Raw genomic sequence first — 19,130 nt, 5'->3', positions numbered from 1 at the left:
AAAGATGATACGACACGTCTGGCAGATAGAAAAGGCAGAAAAAAGTACCCTAAACCGGAACGGCGAGAAAGAAAGATGGGAGTTGGGAGTACCCGGATCGAATTATTGGCACCGACATAGTACTGGTCGACGGTCTTCAACCATCCAACGTCGTCGTGAGAGTGAGGGACCAAATGGACGTTGATTTTACCGGGGACGATCCCCTGCGATGTGTTGTACTCTATGTACTTGGATTCCACTGGGAGAAGGCCGAGTATCGTCCCCAAAATAATAATTGTGAATATTATCTTGAAGACTACTTGTGCCATGGATGATAAGGCTCCTCTAGTACATTCCATCCCCCCAGGTTCTGACCAATTGATTTAAAGTTGATCAGACCTTATCAGATCAGATAAGATTAAAGCACATGCATCGTCGAGCATACATCTCGTCTGAAAACCTAGCGGCGTTCAAAGTCTGAAGGTATCTCTCGACTCTCCCTCCCTCCCTATGTAAGTATCTTCATATGCTTCTATTAATCATCGCCTCTCCCTCTCTCTCTCTCTCTCTCACACACACACAGACACAGACCCACAGAGGCACACAGTGTCACTTAATTGAGAAGCAAAGCTTTTGTTAACTGAGAAGCAAAGGTTTTGGGTCTTGTCTTGACAGAGGGAGGGGTAAAGGGCCACGCGTGGAATGATAGAGACTGGGAGTCTAGCTTTGCTCGGGAGAAAATGGTAAGCATTAATAATATATTTTATTTTAAGATATGGTTTATTTTTTATATTAAAATTTTTATTCATTAATTAATTTAAAATATAATATATTTATTATTAATTAATAAATTTATTCGAATATTAAAATAATGTATAATAAATATACATATCAAAAAATAAAATATATTTATTTGTGTTTAATCAGTGCTCTAGCATTATTCACAATTAAAATATAATATTTAAAAAATATATTTTTAGAATATTATTTTTTTCAATTTGATTTTCAAAATACTATCTTTAGGGTAGAAAGAGTGTGTGACTCCTACAATTCTATATATTTTAACACTTTACAATTTTTCTCACGTCTAAATTTAAAAAATATAATCATAAATTAAGAGAAAATAAAATCACTATTGTCTTTAACAGCTCTCCTTTAAAAGGTTATAATTTTGGGAAATGGAGTGGAAGGAATGTAGAAATCCTAATTTAAGCGAGCATTTTTAATTGAACCAAATGGTCTCACAGTGATTTAATATTAATCTGAAATAAAAAATAATTTCAAGATGCTCATGACAAGATTTTTGACTCACTAGTTTCTTTGTTGTCAATAATGAGCAAATTTTTATGGTGTCTAATAGACGAAAAGATAGAAAAAAATGAATAGAACATGAGTAATAAATGAGAATGGGATGACACCCAACCTAGACTCTTCCTCTATCATCGACAATCTTTACTGAGATTCCAAGAAATTTTGATTTTCACAAATAGCTCAAGATTGACCTTTTAAGACCTTAGTGACAATAATGGCACAAATGAGCTTTTTGTTTCAATGTCATGTTACTTGTTGAAATCAAAATCCAACCATGACCACAAACAAGAAGTGTGGGACATGGTATCGAATATACTCTTGAATGTGAAGTACAACACTCTTTTCGAGATTATATTTTATTTTTTTTATTTCTTTTATCATTCAAAGTTGTTATATACAAATGTGCTTATATTTTTATTCATAACATTCTCAAATTGTATATCCTCATTGGGAGGCCGTTGTCCTCTCGTGATTCTGACAAAAGATAACAAAAACATCATAGACTCGAAACATGACAATATTATTGTATTTTCAAAACAAACAATAAGCCAATTTGTTGTAAATTAAACTCCTTCATTGAAAATCATCATTAATAACCTTAAGATAATTTAACAATTTAACTTTTTAAGATAGCGTTTGTTAATCAAAAAATAAAAAAAAATCTTAAATAAAAATATTTTTTTATTATATTTGTTAAATTTATTTAAAAAAAATCATGTGACTTCTTATTTTGAACTTTTTAAATAAATTTCTCTCATTTCACTTCGGATAGAAACTTTAGTTTTTATCTTATTAGATAATATTTATTAAAATAAATAAGAAAAAATTACATCAAAGTAATTTATTTATAAAGAGCGGAAAGATAAGGTTTCATCCAAAGATATGAATTTCTAATTTAACTGACAACAACAAATGTAGCACTAACATTGACAAACTCCTTCGCTTCATTCCTCTTTTGCAACTGAAATGTTGAAAAATAAAAAAAGTACGAGTACAATCTCCGCAACCGACGCTTCACCTTACCTGCTGGAATAAGCATGCATTTTAATTAAATATAAACATCGCAATCAAAAGTTAGCATTTCAGTTCCTGGACATGTTATACAATAATGGTACGAGTGACAATAGCAGTAGTTGAATGAAATATAAACATTAATTCATGTTCGGTTATTTACTTGTTCAGGCACATTGATAAGTTATTTGACTAGGATCGTGTCATCATTGTGCCGAGTTCAAAAACAAATGTATCGTGCGGGAAGAGCTCAAATCGGGCATGTCCATATGCTGATGTATATTTTTCTTGAAGGCAGGGTCAATGTTGTCAAATATCGATTCACATGCATTTTCTAACAAATTGCCAACAGTGCCTACAAAGATACACATGCTCAACCCATTTATTTAATAAAATAAATACTTAATAGTAGATATAACCAATAATTTTGTTAGGAATAATAATCCGTCATATCATTTGTCACGTCTCAATTTAATACCAGTTGATCTAGAATAAAATAAATAAAAATAAATTCAACCCCAATCATAAAACTAAAATTACAAACATGTACATTTAAAACTACATTAATGGCTAACGAGGAATAAAAATACACCATACGAATAATAAGTTTAAAAAAAGATAAATCATCTAACTAAATCTTAATACACTATAACCCACAATCTCTTTGAGATTTTATAATGCTTTCCACTTTTTAACTCCTTTTACCACAATCTAATAATCAAATATACAGCTTTACTTACAGAGAAAATAGGTAGGTAAAAAATTCAAAGTCCACTAAATTTTGGATTATTTATACAAATCTAATAAGATGAAACTAATTTGTCTTGAATATTTACCAATCTCAACAAATTTCAGCCCGACAAAAAAAGGAAACTAATAAGATGAAAAACCATTGACAAAGTGAAAACCCACTTATTTGATATTCCAAAAGTGAAACAAACCATAACTGTAATTTCCAATAAAATGACCTACTTGTAGAGCATTTGTTGATAAAAATTAATCAATATTTATAAACGTTTTTGTTTGTTCACCGTTATTATTTTGTCAAGTTCTCAAACGTTTCTTGCAAGTCCTTGCCATTAGATTTATGCAATAAAGTATTTTGTATCGTATTTACTCCTTTCAACAGTATCAATTATCTTTTAGAAGTCAACCATACGATGGAACGTATGTCAGACAATTTTGAAGAGCTAAGGTCGCAATGTCTTCGTTCTAGGTGTGCCATCTATCTTACCAGTCGCCATTGGTGTCCAAACGCTTTATGATTTGCCCCTCTTGGCTTGTCCTGTGTGGATCATCAGTGATGTTGTAGTCTTGGCGTAGTATGGTAGAATGATCTCGAAAGTTGTAGAATGGGCGATTGCTTTGAAATATTGAAGTTGAGAAATTTCCCTCAGCGGAATTTTTCGCAAAATGCCCCCAGGAGCAGGGCTAGCAAGATACATGAACTACAACACTTGCGTTCTGTGAATAATGAAAATACAGCCACCCACACTTCGGTAAACGTCCAATAACACAAAAATTGGTGCAAAAAGGTACCCACCACTCTCTGCTGAGAGAAAAGCCAGTACAAACAAACACAAGGAGCAGCCCCACAAACTATAACAATCGCTTTCGACAATCTGCTTCTCCACAATAACAGGGAACTTGTTTTATCTTGCCATCAGGACCCATGACACTATCAAGGGGATATCCATAATCATATGTAAGTTCCTACGCATAATCAAAGGGTAAAGGTAGTTTAATTAGTAAGACTATCCAGTAGAATCTTCCTTTGTAACAAATTTAGAAAAAAGGCATTCCCAAGATATTGCAGCACTATGCCACATAGTTCACTACCTGTACCAATACATAACCAAATAATTACTCAAGGAAAATAAATTTAAAAATTTAAAATCAACCATGATGCTTATTAATGTGCAGCTACTCATTTTGCTTTCTGAAATAGATAAGCGGTATCTAACTGCCTTTTCGCTTGGACAGAGAAGATGAGATAGTTTACATAACAGCTAAAAGTTTAGAACAGGAGTCTTAACATGTTTTGTATCCATACCCAAAAGTGTATAATAGGGATTTATATGACTAAAAATCAAAATTTCCTTAGACGGTGTTATCATACCATATATGACCACCAGTCACTCAACTTATCATGAGCTCTTAACAACTAGGAACATTGACACATAAATTACTAGCAAATATATGCAATATGAAGCACAAATAATAGATGTAATCTCTGTGTGGAATACTGTTGGGATTCCAAACAAATGCTCTGAAATTCTATTGAATTACTCAATTCCGATTGGAGTTTTACACAGCTTGCTAAGTAAAAAGAAAGAAACAATAGGGCGTTTGAGAGGCCCCAACTCTCCAATAACCTTCTACAAAATTCCACCCCTCTTTCTCTCTCTTTCTCTTATTTATACCCCATCCTACTCAGCACAATTGCCTTCGACAGCACATGCTGGTTTGTTACAAACAAACTAGCTATTTCCCCCTCACTACCCTCTACCCTGACTTGCTGTTACACAAGTCCCACCCACTTTACACCCTTGCCCCTGCCCCTTGGGCCGCCTCTGGTAGGTCCAATGGACTGAGGGCCTATCATTATCCCCCCCACTTTCACCTTATCCTCAAAATGGAAATCTGGAAATTGTTGCTGAATGAGGTCAAACGGTTCCCATGTTGCTTCTAAAGGGGGCCTATCATTACCCCCCCCCCCCCCCCCCCCCCTCATTTTCACCTTGTCCTTAAAATGGAAATTTGGAAATTGTTGCTAAATGAGGTCAAACGATTCCCATGTTGCTTCTAAAGTGGGTAGCCATTTCCATTGAATTAAAACATCCCTGCCTTGTAGATTACTTCCTGTTCCCGATCGAACCCCCAGATCTGCCTTGGGCTCCACCAATAGCTCTAAATCTGCACTCAGTTGGCTGGGAACCTACACACTAGCCCTTAACGCCCCTCTAGCCTTGCGTAATTGGGACATGTGGAAGACGGGGTGGATGTTGCAATGGGAGGGCAGTGTCAATTTGTAGGCAACCGACCCAAACTCCTTCTCAACTTCAAAAGGACCATAAAATCTAGAAGCTAATTTCTCGTTGGAGCAACTAGCCAGCGATTTCCGACGATATGGCCTCAATTTCAAATAGACAAAGTCCCCCACCTTGAATTTTATCTCTCTTCTCTTCCTGTCAGCACATCTCTTCATTACCGATTAAGCCCTCAACAATTGAGTCTTCAAGTCATCCAAAATCTTATCCCGTTCAGCCAGTTGCCGTTCCACCATTGACACAGGTGTGGTACCTCTTTCAAACCTCACCAAGGCTGGAGGTTCTCTACCATACACCACCTGAAACGAGGTCTTCCTTGCAGCTGTATGGTAGGAGGTGTTGTACCATAGTTCAGCCCAAGGCGGCACATGGACCATGATTTCAGTTGAGAGGAAGCAAAACAGCGCAAGTATGTTTTCAAAGTCCGATTCAGTACCTCTATTTGCCCATCGGTTTGTGGGTGATAGGCGGTGCTTCGATTTAGTTTAGCACCTTGGAGGCGGAACAATTCCTCCCAAAATCTGCTCATGAAAATTTTGTCCTTATCCGATACAATAGACCTTGGGAGCCCATGTAACCTTACGATTTCCTTAACAAAATTTCCAGCCACTTCCCCTGCAATAAACGGATGTTTCAGCTCGATAAAGTGCCCATATTTACTTAGTCGGTCTACTACAACCAATATTGAATCCATTTTGCCCGACCTTGGTAACCCCTCAATGAAATCCATAACAATATCTTCCCAAACTTGATTAGGGATGGGAAGAGGCTGCAGTAATCCCCCAGGTGTTAAAGCTGAATATTTGTTCTGTTGGCAAAAAGAACAATTACTCATACTTGTGGATGTCCTTATTCATCCCTTGCCAATAGACACTAGTCGCCACTCGCTTGTAAGTCTTCAAGAACCCTAAATGACCCCCGAGACTGCCATCATGTCCCTCATGTAGAATCAATGGAATGAGAGATGACCCTTTCGATATGTACAACCTCCCTTTGTATAGTAGTTGGTAGCCTACCCATCGAAAATTGGGTTGGGAAGCAGGATCAGTTTGCAGATCCTTGATAATTCGCTGCAACCTGTCATAAGTTTCTACTTCTCGGGCCAATTGATCTAGTTGGATTACTTTTGGTACTGTCAAAGCCATGAAGGCTGCTATATGGTTGATGCGTGATAACCCATCAATGGCCTTATTCTCCAATCCCGGCCTATAATGGATCTCAAATTGAAATCCCATTAGTTTCACCATCCATCTCTGATACTCGGGGCTCACCAACTACTGTTCCATCAAGTATTTGAGGCTCTTTTGATCAGTCCAAACCTCAAATTTCCTCCCTAAAAGATAATGTCTCCATTTTTGCACCGCAAAGACTATGGCCATCAATTCCCGCTCATAAACTGATTTCGTCCTTCCTAACTAATTGAAAGCTTAACTGAAATAGGCAATGGGTCGGTGATCCTACATTAAAACAGCCCCCATGCCCTCCCTCGACGCATTCGCCTCTACCACAAAAGGTTTTTCAAAATCCGGCAAAGCTAGAACGGGCAGGGAAATCATCTTCGCCTTAAGCTGTTGGAAAGCTTGCTCGGCTGCCACATCCCAATAAAAATTATTCTTCCTCAATCGTTCAGTTAAGGGTCTTGCCATCTTGTCGTAGTCTTTCACGAAGCGCCGATAATATCTCGTGAGCCCCAAGAACCATCTCAATTCCTTCATTGTTGTAGGAGTAGGCCAATCTACCATCGCTTTCACCTTAGCGTGATTAGCTGACACACCTTGTTGAGAAATGATATGGCCTAAGTATTCAACCTCCGGCTGCTCGAACAAGCACTTTTTCCTGTTAGCAAGCAGCTGATTTTCTACCAACACTTTTAAAACACAACGTAAGTGCTTTGTGTGTTGCTCTAAACTCCTACTATATACCAATATATCATAAAAAAAACCCAATACAAATCGCCTTAAATACTCCCTGAAGATATCATTCATCAGTGAGTGAAAGGTTGTGGGTGTGTTTGTCAACCCGAATGGCATAACTAGGAACTCGTAGTGGCTCTCATGTGTCCGGAAAGACATTTTGGGAACATCTTCAGCCTTGACCCTAATCTGATGGTAGCCAGATTTTAGGTCCAACTTGGAGAAAAGCACAGCTCCGTGCAGCTCGTCCAACAACTCCTCAATCACCAGTATAGGGAATTTGTCGAGTATGGTTACCTTGTTCAAGGTCATGTAATCTACAAAAAACCGCCACCCTCCATCTTTCTTCTTAACCAACAACACCGGGCTAGAAAATAGACTGCAACTTGGCTGCACAATCCCAGCCCCCAACATCTCGCCCACCAGTTTTTCAATCTCATTTTTTTGCATGTAAGGGTAACGGTAAGGTCTCACATGTACGGGTGTGGTTCCTAGAATCAGGTTAATAGCATGGTCTTTTTTTCTGCATGGTGGTAGCCCCTTGGGATTAGAAAATACCCTTTCAAACTCTTCCAGCACTCCTTGCAACATCCGAGGGATTGCCCACTGTTTTTCTCCAAATTCTGCTGTAATGGCTCCCAATTCCAGCAACTTCCCCTCCCCACTTCCCTTAAGAGCTTTCATCATGGCCTTTAAAGACACCATGGTTTTACTTAAGCTTGGGTCTCCCTGCATTGTTACTGCCATACCCCCCATTCGAAACTTCATTGTTAAAACTCTCCAATCCACATTCATTTTCTCAACTGCGGCTAACCACTTCATCCCTAAGATCACATTCGAGCTACCCAATCTAAGGGCAAAAAATCCTCCACAATTTATAGGTTTTGTAGGTGCAATTTCACCCCCTTGCAAATGCCGGCTCCTTGCACCGCCATTCTCGTCCCCATAATCACCCCATACCCGGCCGTCTCTGTTCTTGGTAGCCCCAACCGCTGCATCAACTCGGCTGCTATAAAATTATGTGTCGCCCCTCCATCAATAAGTACTACAACTGGCTGCCCTTCAATATCTCCTTGCAGCTTCATTGTTTGTGGCGTTGTCAATCCAACAACTGAATTCATTGAGAGTTCAATGACCTCGCTGCCTTGCCCCACTTCTTCTTCCCTCCCTTCCCCTGTTTCCGCCTCGACTCCTTCCTCTTCCATCTCTTCATCATAAATCATCATAACTTGCAGCTCCCTATTCTTACATCGGTGGCCAATAGAATATTTCTCATCACAACGAAAACATAGACCCTTCTCGCTTTTGGATTTCCACTCGGCCTCGCTAAGTCGTTTAAAAGGGACATTGCTGCCACTCCCAGCCACTGGCAGCTTGTTGCTCGCCTGACTAACGACTCTCGAATGAGGAGTTGGGCTTCTTGATTGTATGGGAGGGGGTCGAATAATGTTGGTTGTAGAGTGGGTAGGGAAATTACTCCTCATTGGCCCAAACGTCCTATTGCAACTGAGCATGGCTGCATTTTTATCCTCGATACATTGAGCCATCGACATGATCTGATCTAACCCCCTAGGTTGCAGTACCCTGATCTCAACCCTTATTTCCGGCTTAAGGCCATTAATGAAATGGCCTTCCAAGAATGCCTCAGAGACTTCCAACACTGGCACGGCCAAAGTCTCGAACATCAGCCTGTAATCCTTGATAGTCCCTTCTTGTCAAAGAGCCAAGAACCTCTCCTCTAGCGACCCTTCTTGGGTTGGACGGAATAGGTTGAGAATACCTTGCTTGAGCCCCTCCCAACTGCGGATTCCCCTACGCCTAGACTCCCACTGAAACCAAACGAGGGCCCCTGCCTCGAAGCACAACGCAGCGGACTCGATCTTCTCATCCTCAGACAGCTGGTTGATCGTGAAGTACCTCTCTGCTCGGAATATCCAGTCGTCCGGATTGTCTCCTTCAAAGGTCGGCATCTCCAGCCGCCGACCTCTCCCTTCTTGTTGCCATCCTGCGCTCATGCCCCCTTCCATTCTTCGGTTCATGCCGACTCTAGGGGTCACGTTAGAATCTTGGGTAAACTCTATTGGCCATTCGCCTCCATGGGTCTTAGCCTTCCTCTCCCGTTCTTGTTCATCCCATCTTGTTCGCACGATGACGAATTGTTCGAGCATCTCTGCTACGTTCTGGTCTATGGTTTGAATCTCTCCCCTCATCGTGTCGACCTTCTCCGCCAGGTCCCCCACTCTCTCACTCAAGTTTACCATGGTGATTGACAATTGCTCTGATACCAAAATGTTGGGATTCCAAACAAATGCTTTGAAATTCTATTGAATTACTCAATTCCGATTGGAGTTTTACATAGCTTGCTAAATAAAAAGAAAAAAACTAATAGGGCGTTCGAGAGGCCCCAACTCTCCAGCAACCTTCTACAAAATTCCACCCCTCTCTCTCACTCTCTTTCTCTTATTTATAACCCCATCCTACTCAGCATAACTGCCTTTGGCAGCACATGCTGGTTTGTTACAAACAAACCAACTATTTCCCCCCTACTACCCTCCACCCTGGCTTGCTGTTACGCAAGTCCCACCCACTTTACACCCTTGCCCCTGCCCCTTGGGGCAAGGGTGTAAAGTGGGTGGGACTTGCGTAAACCAAAATACATTGTAAATAAACCATGTGACATATCCAACAGTGGTGATTTGTTCAAACTAGATTTATTTCAAGAATCAAAATCACAAATGCTTATTTTCAGTGTTTTTATTCACAACATTAGATGCTAATTGATGTTTCCTCAGATTTGAATAATGTATTGGATGATAATATCCTCCTAATTAAATAATGTATTTTGACCTATGTTGATAGATGAATTGCTTAATACAACACCAAACCATTATCCTACTAAATGGCGTCAACGAAATGGATTTTAGCGCATCAATAATCTCTATTTATAATCATATATTCTATAATTCCATAATATTCCATTTCTTGCTTCAGAATTTATTTTTTTATTTTTTTTCTGGGTGCCTCAGAATTTCATACTAACCTTTATTATTGCCAACAGATGCTATAGTTAAACACAAGCTAATAATGAAATAAAAGGATGTTCCCAATGCACAAGGCTCCTTTTTTAGTGAGGGTTGGGGGAGGGTCATGTTTGTATGTAGCCTCAACTAGTCAACTTTGCTTTACAAAGAGGTTGTTTCCACAACTCAAACCTGTGACTTTCTAGTTACAAAAGGAGCAACCGTACATATATTTTGTAATATTATTACTGTGTCACCTCATATGGATAATTTAAGGTTAGAGTTCTCTTATTGTCTATTTTACCCTAACAAGTTTATATAGGCCAAAATCATTTCTTTAGATCAAATGATACATTACTATTTGTTGGAACAACAGTAAGTTAAGGATTTCAAAACAATTTATTCAACTTATTTCAAAGATTCCAACAGTATGTTAAGGATTTCAACATCCTGATTACAGAGCAGATCTCCAAAAAATGCATCACAACCATGGCTGTCAAAATCAGAAAACTATCCAAGATTGGTGGATGGTTATCCAGATCACAAAGTCCTACCAAAAGGTAAGTTTTGTAAGTCAAGCAACAACAACAAAAAAATCCCAAACCCTAGATCCCACAAGATGCACAAAAATAGAACTATCATGAATAAAGGATGAAGTTTATATTTTTGATCCATGAAACAAAGACAAAACAAACAAAAACAACAACAATAGTAGCTCCAAAGACACAGGGTACTGCCGGTAATTTCACTAAACCTCAGGCGTGTGGGTTGTAATTTACCCTTAAAATTTTCCTAGAATGACAAGTGAAATTCCCAAGTTTTTGTATGCCTTCTTAGTTTGCACCTTGGTCTCTTTAGCCACACCCACAACCTAAAAATTGACAAGTATAGGCACATTTTTATTGCAAATAGTTGCTTAATTAGGATCAGGACCAAATTTTACATTAATCCAACTGAGATCCAACCAAAAAACAATCTTGCAAGCAGCGTAGAACAATTCCATGAAAAATTGATATTAGAGCCACTCAATCTAACAAATTGGATCAGGATTTTGATAACTATGACCACAACCATACTTTTCTCGATCATGAAAATAGGTGCTTATAAGATATTGTTAATCGGAAAAACTTATTGGTCAGCTACTTCTAGAAACATCAACTCAACTACATGGGATGGAAAATTCAGAGAGAGAGAGAGATACCTTCAGCGGAGAAATGTTGTCTGCTGCAAATAGGACTACCCGAGCTAGCTTGACATCATAGTGTGAGCTCAGAATACACTGAACAAAAAGATTAGGCTGGCAACTATGATTTATGAATCTAGCAATGTTCCCAGTGGAACCTGCATCAATGCAGAACTCCGGCACACTGTCAGTTCTATGATCATCAATTTTATCCAAAGGGGTAGGTAAAGAAACATCGCCCAGTCGTCTCTGTTCAGAAAATGTCCATTAATACAATTTTAGTATATAGTAAGAAAATTCCATGTTTAATCCTCTTATAATAGGAAGGCAGCATCATATTGAATGAACAGAAACTAAAGAATTAACAAAAAGCTTCAAACAAGTACATAAATGAAAAGACAACTGCCTCGAGGGGCATTCTCTGCCAGAAGCCAGTTCAATGACCTAGTGATAGTCATCGACAGTTGAGACTTCATAGCAATTTTGCATTTCAATTTTTCCATCCAGTACAGTTTCAAGATAAGTGAGAAAAATGACCATTTGATTCATAACAGGTATCCAATTTATCTGCTTATCAATACAATGTCAGAGTTGAATCTGACAGAAGGGAAATTCTCTCTTGAATTGAGGAGAATTGGGGAATTAAGGGGGGAGAACAAAGAGAAATGAGAGGGAAACGAGAATTAGGGAGAGAGAAGAGAGAAGAAAGGTGGGAGAATTGTATTGATACTTCTCAAAACATGCCTTTGGACAGGTATCAGTGTGCTTTTTATACTGATCCGGTTCAAGGGAGGCGCCAATGCACCCACATGATCATCAATTACAAATTATTTGAATTTGGAAAATAGGCCTAACTACCTAACTGATGTTCCCGCCTATTTAACTGGTTAATTACAAATACAATCCCACGACAATTCCTCCTCCCTATAGAAACTTGTTGTCCTCAAGAAGTTTAGAGTAATCCATCCACTTTAGGAAATTGGTTGAGCAGGTTGGGGAGGTATTCCCAAGTGTTGTTCTCTAGGTGAAGATTAGACCACCTTACCGACACCTATGTTAGAGGGTCCCTGTCGGTATATGATCCTTTTATCAAGGATAGCCACGGGTTCAGAGGCCTCAATAGGATTAGGAAGTAGGGGGGGCTGAGCTATGCTCACTGGATTTGCTCCCACTGACTTCTTAAGTAAAAATACATGGAACACCGAGTGGATTGGGAATCTGGGGGTAGCTGGAGCTTGTAGGCAACTTTACCTATCCTTGCTAAAATAGGATAGGTCGAAAATACTTGGGGCTAAGTTTGGAATGCTAGCCTTGAGCTAAGGCCTTCAGGTGAGCATGCCTGAGCTTAAGATAGACCTCAGCTCCCTTTTGCAAACTCCATGTCACTCCTCCTTCAGTTGCAAATTGCTTGGTTCTATTCTGAGCATTGGCCAATTCTTTCTGTTAACACCTTTAGCACTTGCTGCCTCTGTTGTAGGTAGGAATCCACAATAGCCACTGTGGCACTTCCTAGAATGGTAGGGAGCAGAGGAGGTCTGTAACCATATAGGGCCTTGAAAGAGGTCATCTTTATGGAGTTGAGGTGGCAAGAATTATATTACCACTGAACTAGGGACAACCATCGATGCCACCCCTTGGGCTGTAAGAAGCAGAGGCACCTCAAATAGGTCTCCAAACATTGGTTCACCTATTCAATTTGGCCATTTGACTCAGGGTGGTACGCTAAGGACATATGTAACTTAGCTCCCAAATTCTTGAACAACAACTTCTAGAAAAGGTTGGGGAAAACCTTGTCTCTATTTGAGACTATAGATTGAGGAACCCCATTGTACCACCCAGTCTAGGAAGAGATGAGATACCTCTTAGGTTGTGAAAGGGTAAGTCAATCCTATGAAATGGGCAAACCTGGTGAATTTATCCACCACCACCAAGATGCAATCCTTCCCCTTGGATTTTGGCAGCCCTTCCACAAAATCCATGGATATATTAGACCAAGGTTGAGTAGGAGTGGGGAGGGGTTGTAGTAACCCAAGAGCTACTACTGTCTCATGCTTACACCTCCTATAAGTGTCACACTTCGTCACATAATCAACCACCTACTTCTTCAATTTTAGCCAGTAGAACAATTGTTTAACTCGGTGATAGGTATTCTGCATACTTGAATGTCCCCCTAGAAGTGATCCATGCAACGTTTCCAATATTTTCTCCTTTAATGCCTCACTGTTCCCAATGACCAACCTTCCTTGATATCTCAACACCCCATTGTTCAAAGTAAACCTAGGTCTGCTGTCTGGGTTTAAGATGAGTTGCTCCAATAATCCCTTTGACCAATCATCTTGCTCATAGCTAGCAATGATGTCTTGATGCCAATCAGGAATAACAGAGGTGATGGATTCCATAGTTCCTTCTTCTATACACCGAGATAGGGCATCTGTTATCTTATTCTCCCTTCCCTTTCGATATTGGATGACATAATCTAATCCCATCAACTTTGCCATCCCTTTCTTCTGGAGGTGAGTATGCAACCTTTGCTGTAAGAGGATGTAAAGTTTTGAATCGATTATCTTACTGGAAGATTAGAAGGAATTGGGAGAATTCTTGGGTGATTGGAAGCAGCTAAAATAAACTAAGTTAGAGAGTCTAACTTATATAGTATATTATGAGGAGTATATTAGAGAATGTGTTCTCTTTTAATGAGTCCTTGTAATTATTGCCTATATGTCTATAAATAGAAAGCATAGGAAGGCAGTCACATCATTCATTTCACATTCTGTATACGAGTTTAGTGCTGTGAAATTGAGAGGAAAGGCTTGGAAAAGAGAGTTCTTTGTAATCTTATAGGGCGATGTACTCGTGTGATAGAGAAGAGGATTCTTGTATTGAATTCAAAAGGAGAAAGTGGATTGCTCTCGGATCAAAGAGGTTGAATGTAGGATTGCTTACAGCAATCTGAACCAAGATAAATTTGTCCTTTTGTGTGGTTTGCTTGTCTCTTTACTCTATTTCCATTATTGTCTTTAATTTTGATTTATATTTTTGTGGTTGGGATTGGTCTTGGGTGAGTGTGTGGTTGTGAATTGGTTGTGTTTGAGAGATCGTAGTGCTTCTAATTGTAACAAAGGAATTTTACGCTTTCATGATCCGTCTTAATAATAAATTGTCCACCCTCCAAGTAATGTCTCCATTTTTCAACCGCAATTAAAATTGCTAGCAATTCTTTATCGTACACACTCAACCTCTGGTGTCTAGGACTTAGGGCTTGGCTAATGAATCCCAGTGGCCTCTCCTCCCGTGTAAGCACTGCTCCCACCCCCTGTGTTACTTGCACCAGTTTCTAAGGTTAATGGTTTAGAGAAATCGGGCAGCCCAAGAGTGGGCACTTCACTCATTGCCTATTTGAGTCGTCCAAAGGCCTCCTCTGCCTTATCATTCCAAGAGAACCCATCCTTCTTCAATAGGTCAGTTAAGGGCTTGCTAATCACCCCATAATCCTTTACAAATCTTCCGTAGTACCCTGTTAAGCCAAAAAATCCTCTCAAGGCCTTCACATTTGTAAGTCTTGGCCATGCTATCATAGTGGCCACTTTCTTAGGATCAATGCTCACCCCTGCACTGGATATCACATGTCCTAGGTACTCCACTTGTGGCTATGCAAAGGCACACTTAGATTTCTTAATAAACAACTAATTGAATCTAAGGACCTCTAGGGTAGTTCTTAGGTGGTCAATGTGTCAATAGAATGAGGGGTTATATACAAGGATATCATCAAAGAAAACAAGTATGAATTTTCAAAGGTAGGCTCAAAGATGTGGTTCATTAGAGCCTGGAATGTGGCAGGAGCATTGGTGAGGCCAACAGGCATCACCAAAAATTCATGATGCCCTTGGTGAGTGGTGAAGGCAGTTTTTGGTATGTCATTAGGGTTCATCCAGATCTGGTGGTACCTTGATCGAAGGTCTAGCTTAGTGAAAATAGTAGCATGGCTCATCCAATAGATCTTCAATTATAGGGATTGGGAATTTATTCTTAACAATGTGGGTGTTTAGCTGGCTCATCCATCTTTATTTTTAACGAGAAGTATGGGAGAGGCATAGGGGCTTTGACTTGGTCAAATGATAGACCTCGTCAGCATGTCCTTTATCAATTTCTCAATCTTTGCTTTTTGTTTAGGGGGGTACGTATAAGCTCTAATGTTAATCGGTTCAATATTAGGTTTAAGAATGATGGAATGGCCATGGTGTCTGTGGGGAGGAAGTGAATGGGGTTCTTCAAATAGGTCCTTAAATTCAAGCAAAAGCAAAAGTTTATTGTGTAAATTTAATTCATGGACCTTTCAATGATGACTCTCAAGCGGTATTTCCCCTTCCCCCTTTGCTCTGGCTCCTCCTCCACTTACTCAATTGCATGGATTGAGAAGAGTTGAGCCACTTGAGTCCATTTTGTCTTCAGAATTTTCTGCAACTTCTTCCCTGTTATCATCTTACACACCCCGATCTCAAGACTACCCATGAGTGTCATCCTCTTGCCTTCTTTCTCAAATGTCACTTCCATTTTGTTGAAGTTAAAGCTTATAGAACTCACTCCCTTCATCCAGTCCACTCTAAGGACTATGTCACATCCCCCCAACTTAAGCAGCCTTAAGTCTGCTTCAAATGTTTCTCCATGCATCTTCCAACAAAACCCCACACAAGCAAACTTGCAAATCACTTTGTGACCATTTGCCACAATCACAAACAATGGTTGGGTCCTTGTCAATTCACACTTCAATTTCTTGGTTGTCCCCTCGTCAAGGAAGCTACGGGTGTTTCCACTATCAATCAACACCAATAGTTTGCTATCCTGCACCTTCCCTTCCACCCTAATTATCTTACTGTTAGTAAGACCTGTGAGTATGGAGTGAAATCTCCACATTTTCTTCTCCTTCCACTTTTGCTTGAGTGATCGACCCATCGTCAATTTCCTTTGTTTCCTTTTCTCCTTCCAACAACTGGAGCTGCCTTCGGCATTGGTGCCCTGGGGCATATCTATCTCCACAACGAAAGCATAATCTCAATTACCTCCTCTATTCTGCAAGCTTCCTAGTGGTTATGGGAACGGGAACAATAACAGTTGAATTGCTCACCCCTTTGCCTCCCTGATTGTTTATTCCTCCTTCCCTTCCTACTCCCTTGCCACCATATTGAAGTGTCCTTGTGTTAACTGTCATGACCCAAGGAATAATAGAAGGGTATTATGGTAGTAGGATTGTAGTGGGTTGTTAGGATATTTTTTACAAGTTGTTAAAAGCACATGGGTGCTGTTAGGAGGTTGTTAGAAATTAGTTAATTAGCTACTATGCCTATATAAAGGCCCCATTGTAAGAGGAGAAGATAGGTTTTGAATGATAAATGAATATTCTGTTTTCTCTCTAAGTTTCTCTTCAATCTTACTCTCATTTCTCTATTCTGCTCTCCCTCATTTTCTCTCTAATTTCTCCCCCATTCTTCTTCAATTTTCCCTCTAATACATTCTGCCCTTAAGCTTCATTCAATCGGATTCTTCCGATTGTCCATTTCAGTCCGTCATGAACCCTAGTTCATGACATTAACGCTCCTCATTTGCCACCTCTACTTCTTCATTAATGCCTCCACTGTCAATTATTGTAGCCGTACGCACTTGGTTGCTTGTTTGATCGTTTTAGGTTGTTGCATCTTAACAGTAGGCCTCAGCTCTTCACTCAATCCACTCACAAAACTGGAAACAAAATACCCCCTGTGTGGTGTGGATTCAAAATAAACATGAGTGACTTAAGCTCTTCAAATCTCAGTTGATAGGACTACACTAATCCCTCCCGACGTAGTTTGTTGAACTCCTCTACTACGTCCATCATCGTTTTTGTCATCAAACCCTTCACAGAAATCTTCCACAAATTCGCCCAACGACATCCTATCATAGCCCTAGGAGCAATAGATGGGCAATATTGTAATAGGCTTATAATAGTTTGTTAGGAGATATTTTGCAATTTGTTAAGAGCACATGAATGCTGTTATAGATTTAGTTAGTAGTCAGCTATGCCTATAAAAGGGCTATACTCTCTATTCTCCCTCCCTTTCTGCTAATTTCTCTTCCTCCTTTCAATTTTCTCGTTTTGATTTCCCCCCTAATTCTAGTCTCAACTCTAAGAATGTGACACATCCTTCCTTGGCTCCTATCCACCCCTAGAACCATGCGTGCCCAGCATCATTGAGGCCAGAATGTGTCTTGGTAAGATCGGGTCAGATCTCTCTTCGGGAGGGAATTTTGGAGAGAGCCTTACCTGATTATGGCTCGTAAACATCCTCATAAACATCTGCATCTGATCCTTCAACTGGTTGTGTTGTTCCTGGCTCTCTTCCCACCATCGCTCCATGGCTCCATCAATTCTTCTCTCCACCACTATCTCCATAGACGACTCCATACTTCCCATTCGAATTTGCATAATGGCTACCACCGCTGTGACTTGTTGAAGCTATGCCTCCATTTGCTTCATGTAGGTGCCATCGACCATGGTGATAACAAAGGATGATCTCTGCCCGAGATCGTGCTTTGATACCAAAATGTCAGAGTTGAATTTGACAAAAGGGAAATTCTCCTTAGAATTGGGGAATTAAGGGGGGAGAACAGAGAAAAATGAGAATTAGGGAGAGAGAAGAGAGAAGAAAGGCAAGAGAATTGTATTGATACTTCTTAAAACATGCCTTTGGAGTGGTATCAGTGTGCTTTTTATACTCATTCAGCTCAAGGGAGAAACCAACGCACCCATATGATCATCAATTTCAAATTATTTGAATTTGAAAAATAGGCCTAACTGATGTTCCCGCCTATTCAACCTACTAATTACAATTACAATTCCATGACATACAATAGTGAAAATAGTTGTATAGTTACTTTCTCCCCCCCCCCCCCCCCCCCCCCCCCAAAAAAAAAAAAAAAACTCTGCCACTTCAAGCCATGTTATTAAACTAACCCAGATGAGTATAGAACCACTCCTCACCATACAGAAACACAGTTTCCAGTTCTGTAGCTTGTGAACTCAACGTAAGAAGTACAATGCCAATTTCAAAATCTCTCATTCCCACACAAACAGTTTGAGTAGCCAGCTTTTAAGAAGAAACAACACCTATATCTAAGCCCAAGATATCAATTCTAAAGATGGAACCTGCTATAATCAAGCATAAATCTAAATCTTTCCATATTTATACCTCTCTTCCATCAAGCCCCTTCATTGTTTGTAAACAATCAATGTCAAAAATATAATTATTTTCATGAGCAGTGTCTATTTCATCTGCTTTCATGAGAATTCCAGTGTACTCGCATACTGGCGCACCAGAAGGAATATAGTCCCAAGATCTCACACCCCAGCCTTTTTTTGGAGTGCGGAAAACCTGTGAAAGTTTGAATAATAAATTACTTCAGTTTATTGACAAGTCAGCAACCAAAGTATGAAAAATACAGTATGCTTAGTATATGGAACCTCAAGTCGATATCTCAACCCTCGTTGAGAAGTCCGGTTGACACAACCAGGTCCACACCTACAATTTGGGCCACATTCAAATACGATGGACTTTGGTTCAATTAATCTGGAAATGCAAGCCAATGCAACCGTTAGCTAAATAAATAGACCAACTAAAAGTAAGGAAGGAAA

At 39.7% G+C, this 19,130-nt stretch overlaps 2 protein-coding genes across 7 annotated transcripts in view; both read right to left on the bottom strand.

The window, feature by feature from the left end:
- LOC127803326 (alpha-mannosidase At3g26720-like) overlaps positions 1–676 on the bottom strand; it is a 42,041-nt gene extending 41,365 nt beyond the window's left edge. Inside the window, exon 1 of the mRNA XM_052339456.1 lies at positions 93–676. Within this exon, the coding sequence (XP_052195416.1) occupies positions 93–338 (246 nt within the window). The 5' untranslated portion in view covers positions 339–676. The remainder of the gene's footprint in view (positions 1–92) is intronic.
- A 1,430-nt stretch (positions 677–2,106) lies between these two features.
- The window catches only part of LOC127803324 (histone-lysine N-methyltransferase, H3 lysine-9 specific SUVH4), a 90,391-nt gene continuing 73,367 nt past the window's right edge, over positions 2,107–19,130 (bottom strand). For 4 of the 6 annotated variants that reach the window (XM_052339452.1, XM_052339454.1, XM_052339455.1 and 1 more), the window contains 4 exons: positions 18,960–19,065; positions 18,688–18,870; positions 11,486–11,716; positions 3,309–4,014 (listed from right to left, as the gene is read on the bottom strand). In XM_052339452.1, the coding sequence (XP_052195412.1) occupies positions 3,901–4,014; positions 11,486–11,716; positions 18,688–18,870; positions 18,960–19,065 (634 nt within the window). In that variant the 3' untranslated portion in view covers positions 3,309–3,900. Of the gene's footprint in view, positions 2,317–3,308; positions 4,015–11,485; positions 11,717–18,687; positions 18,871–18,959; positions 19,066–19,130 lie in introns of those variants that run through there. The other 2 variants (XR_008023495.1, XR_008023496.1) reach the window with 2 other exon arrangements.

The sequence above is a fragment of the Diospyros lotus genome, chromosome 6 (assembly GCF_014633365.1).
Source record: "Diospyros lotus cultivar Yz01 chromosome 6, ASM1463336v1, whole genome shotgun sequence".
Lineage (NCBI taxonomy): Eukaryota > Viridiplantae > Streptophyta > Magnoliopsida > Ericales > Ebenaceae > Diospyros > Diospyros lotus.
This window is presented reverse-complemented; position numbering and strand designations above follow the sequence as displayed.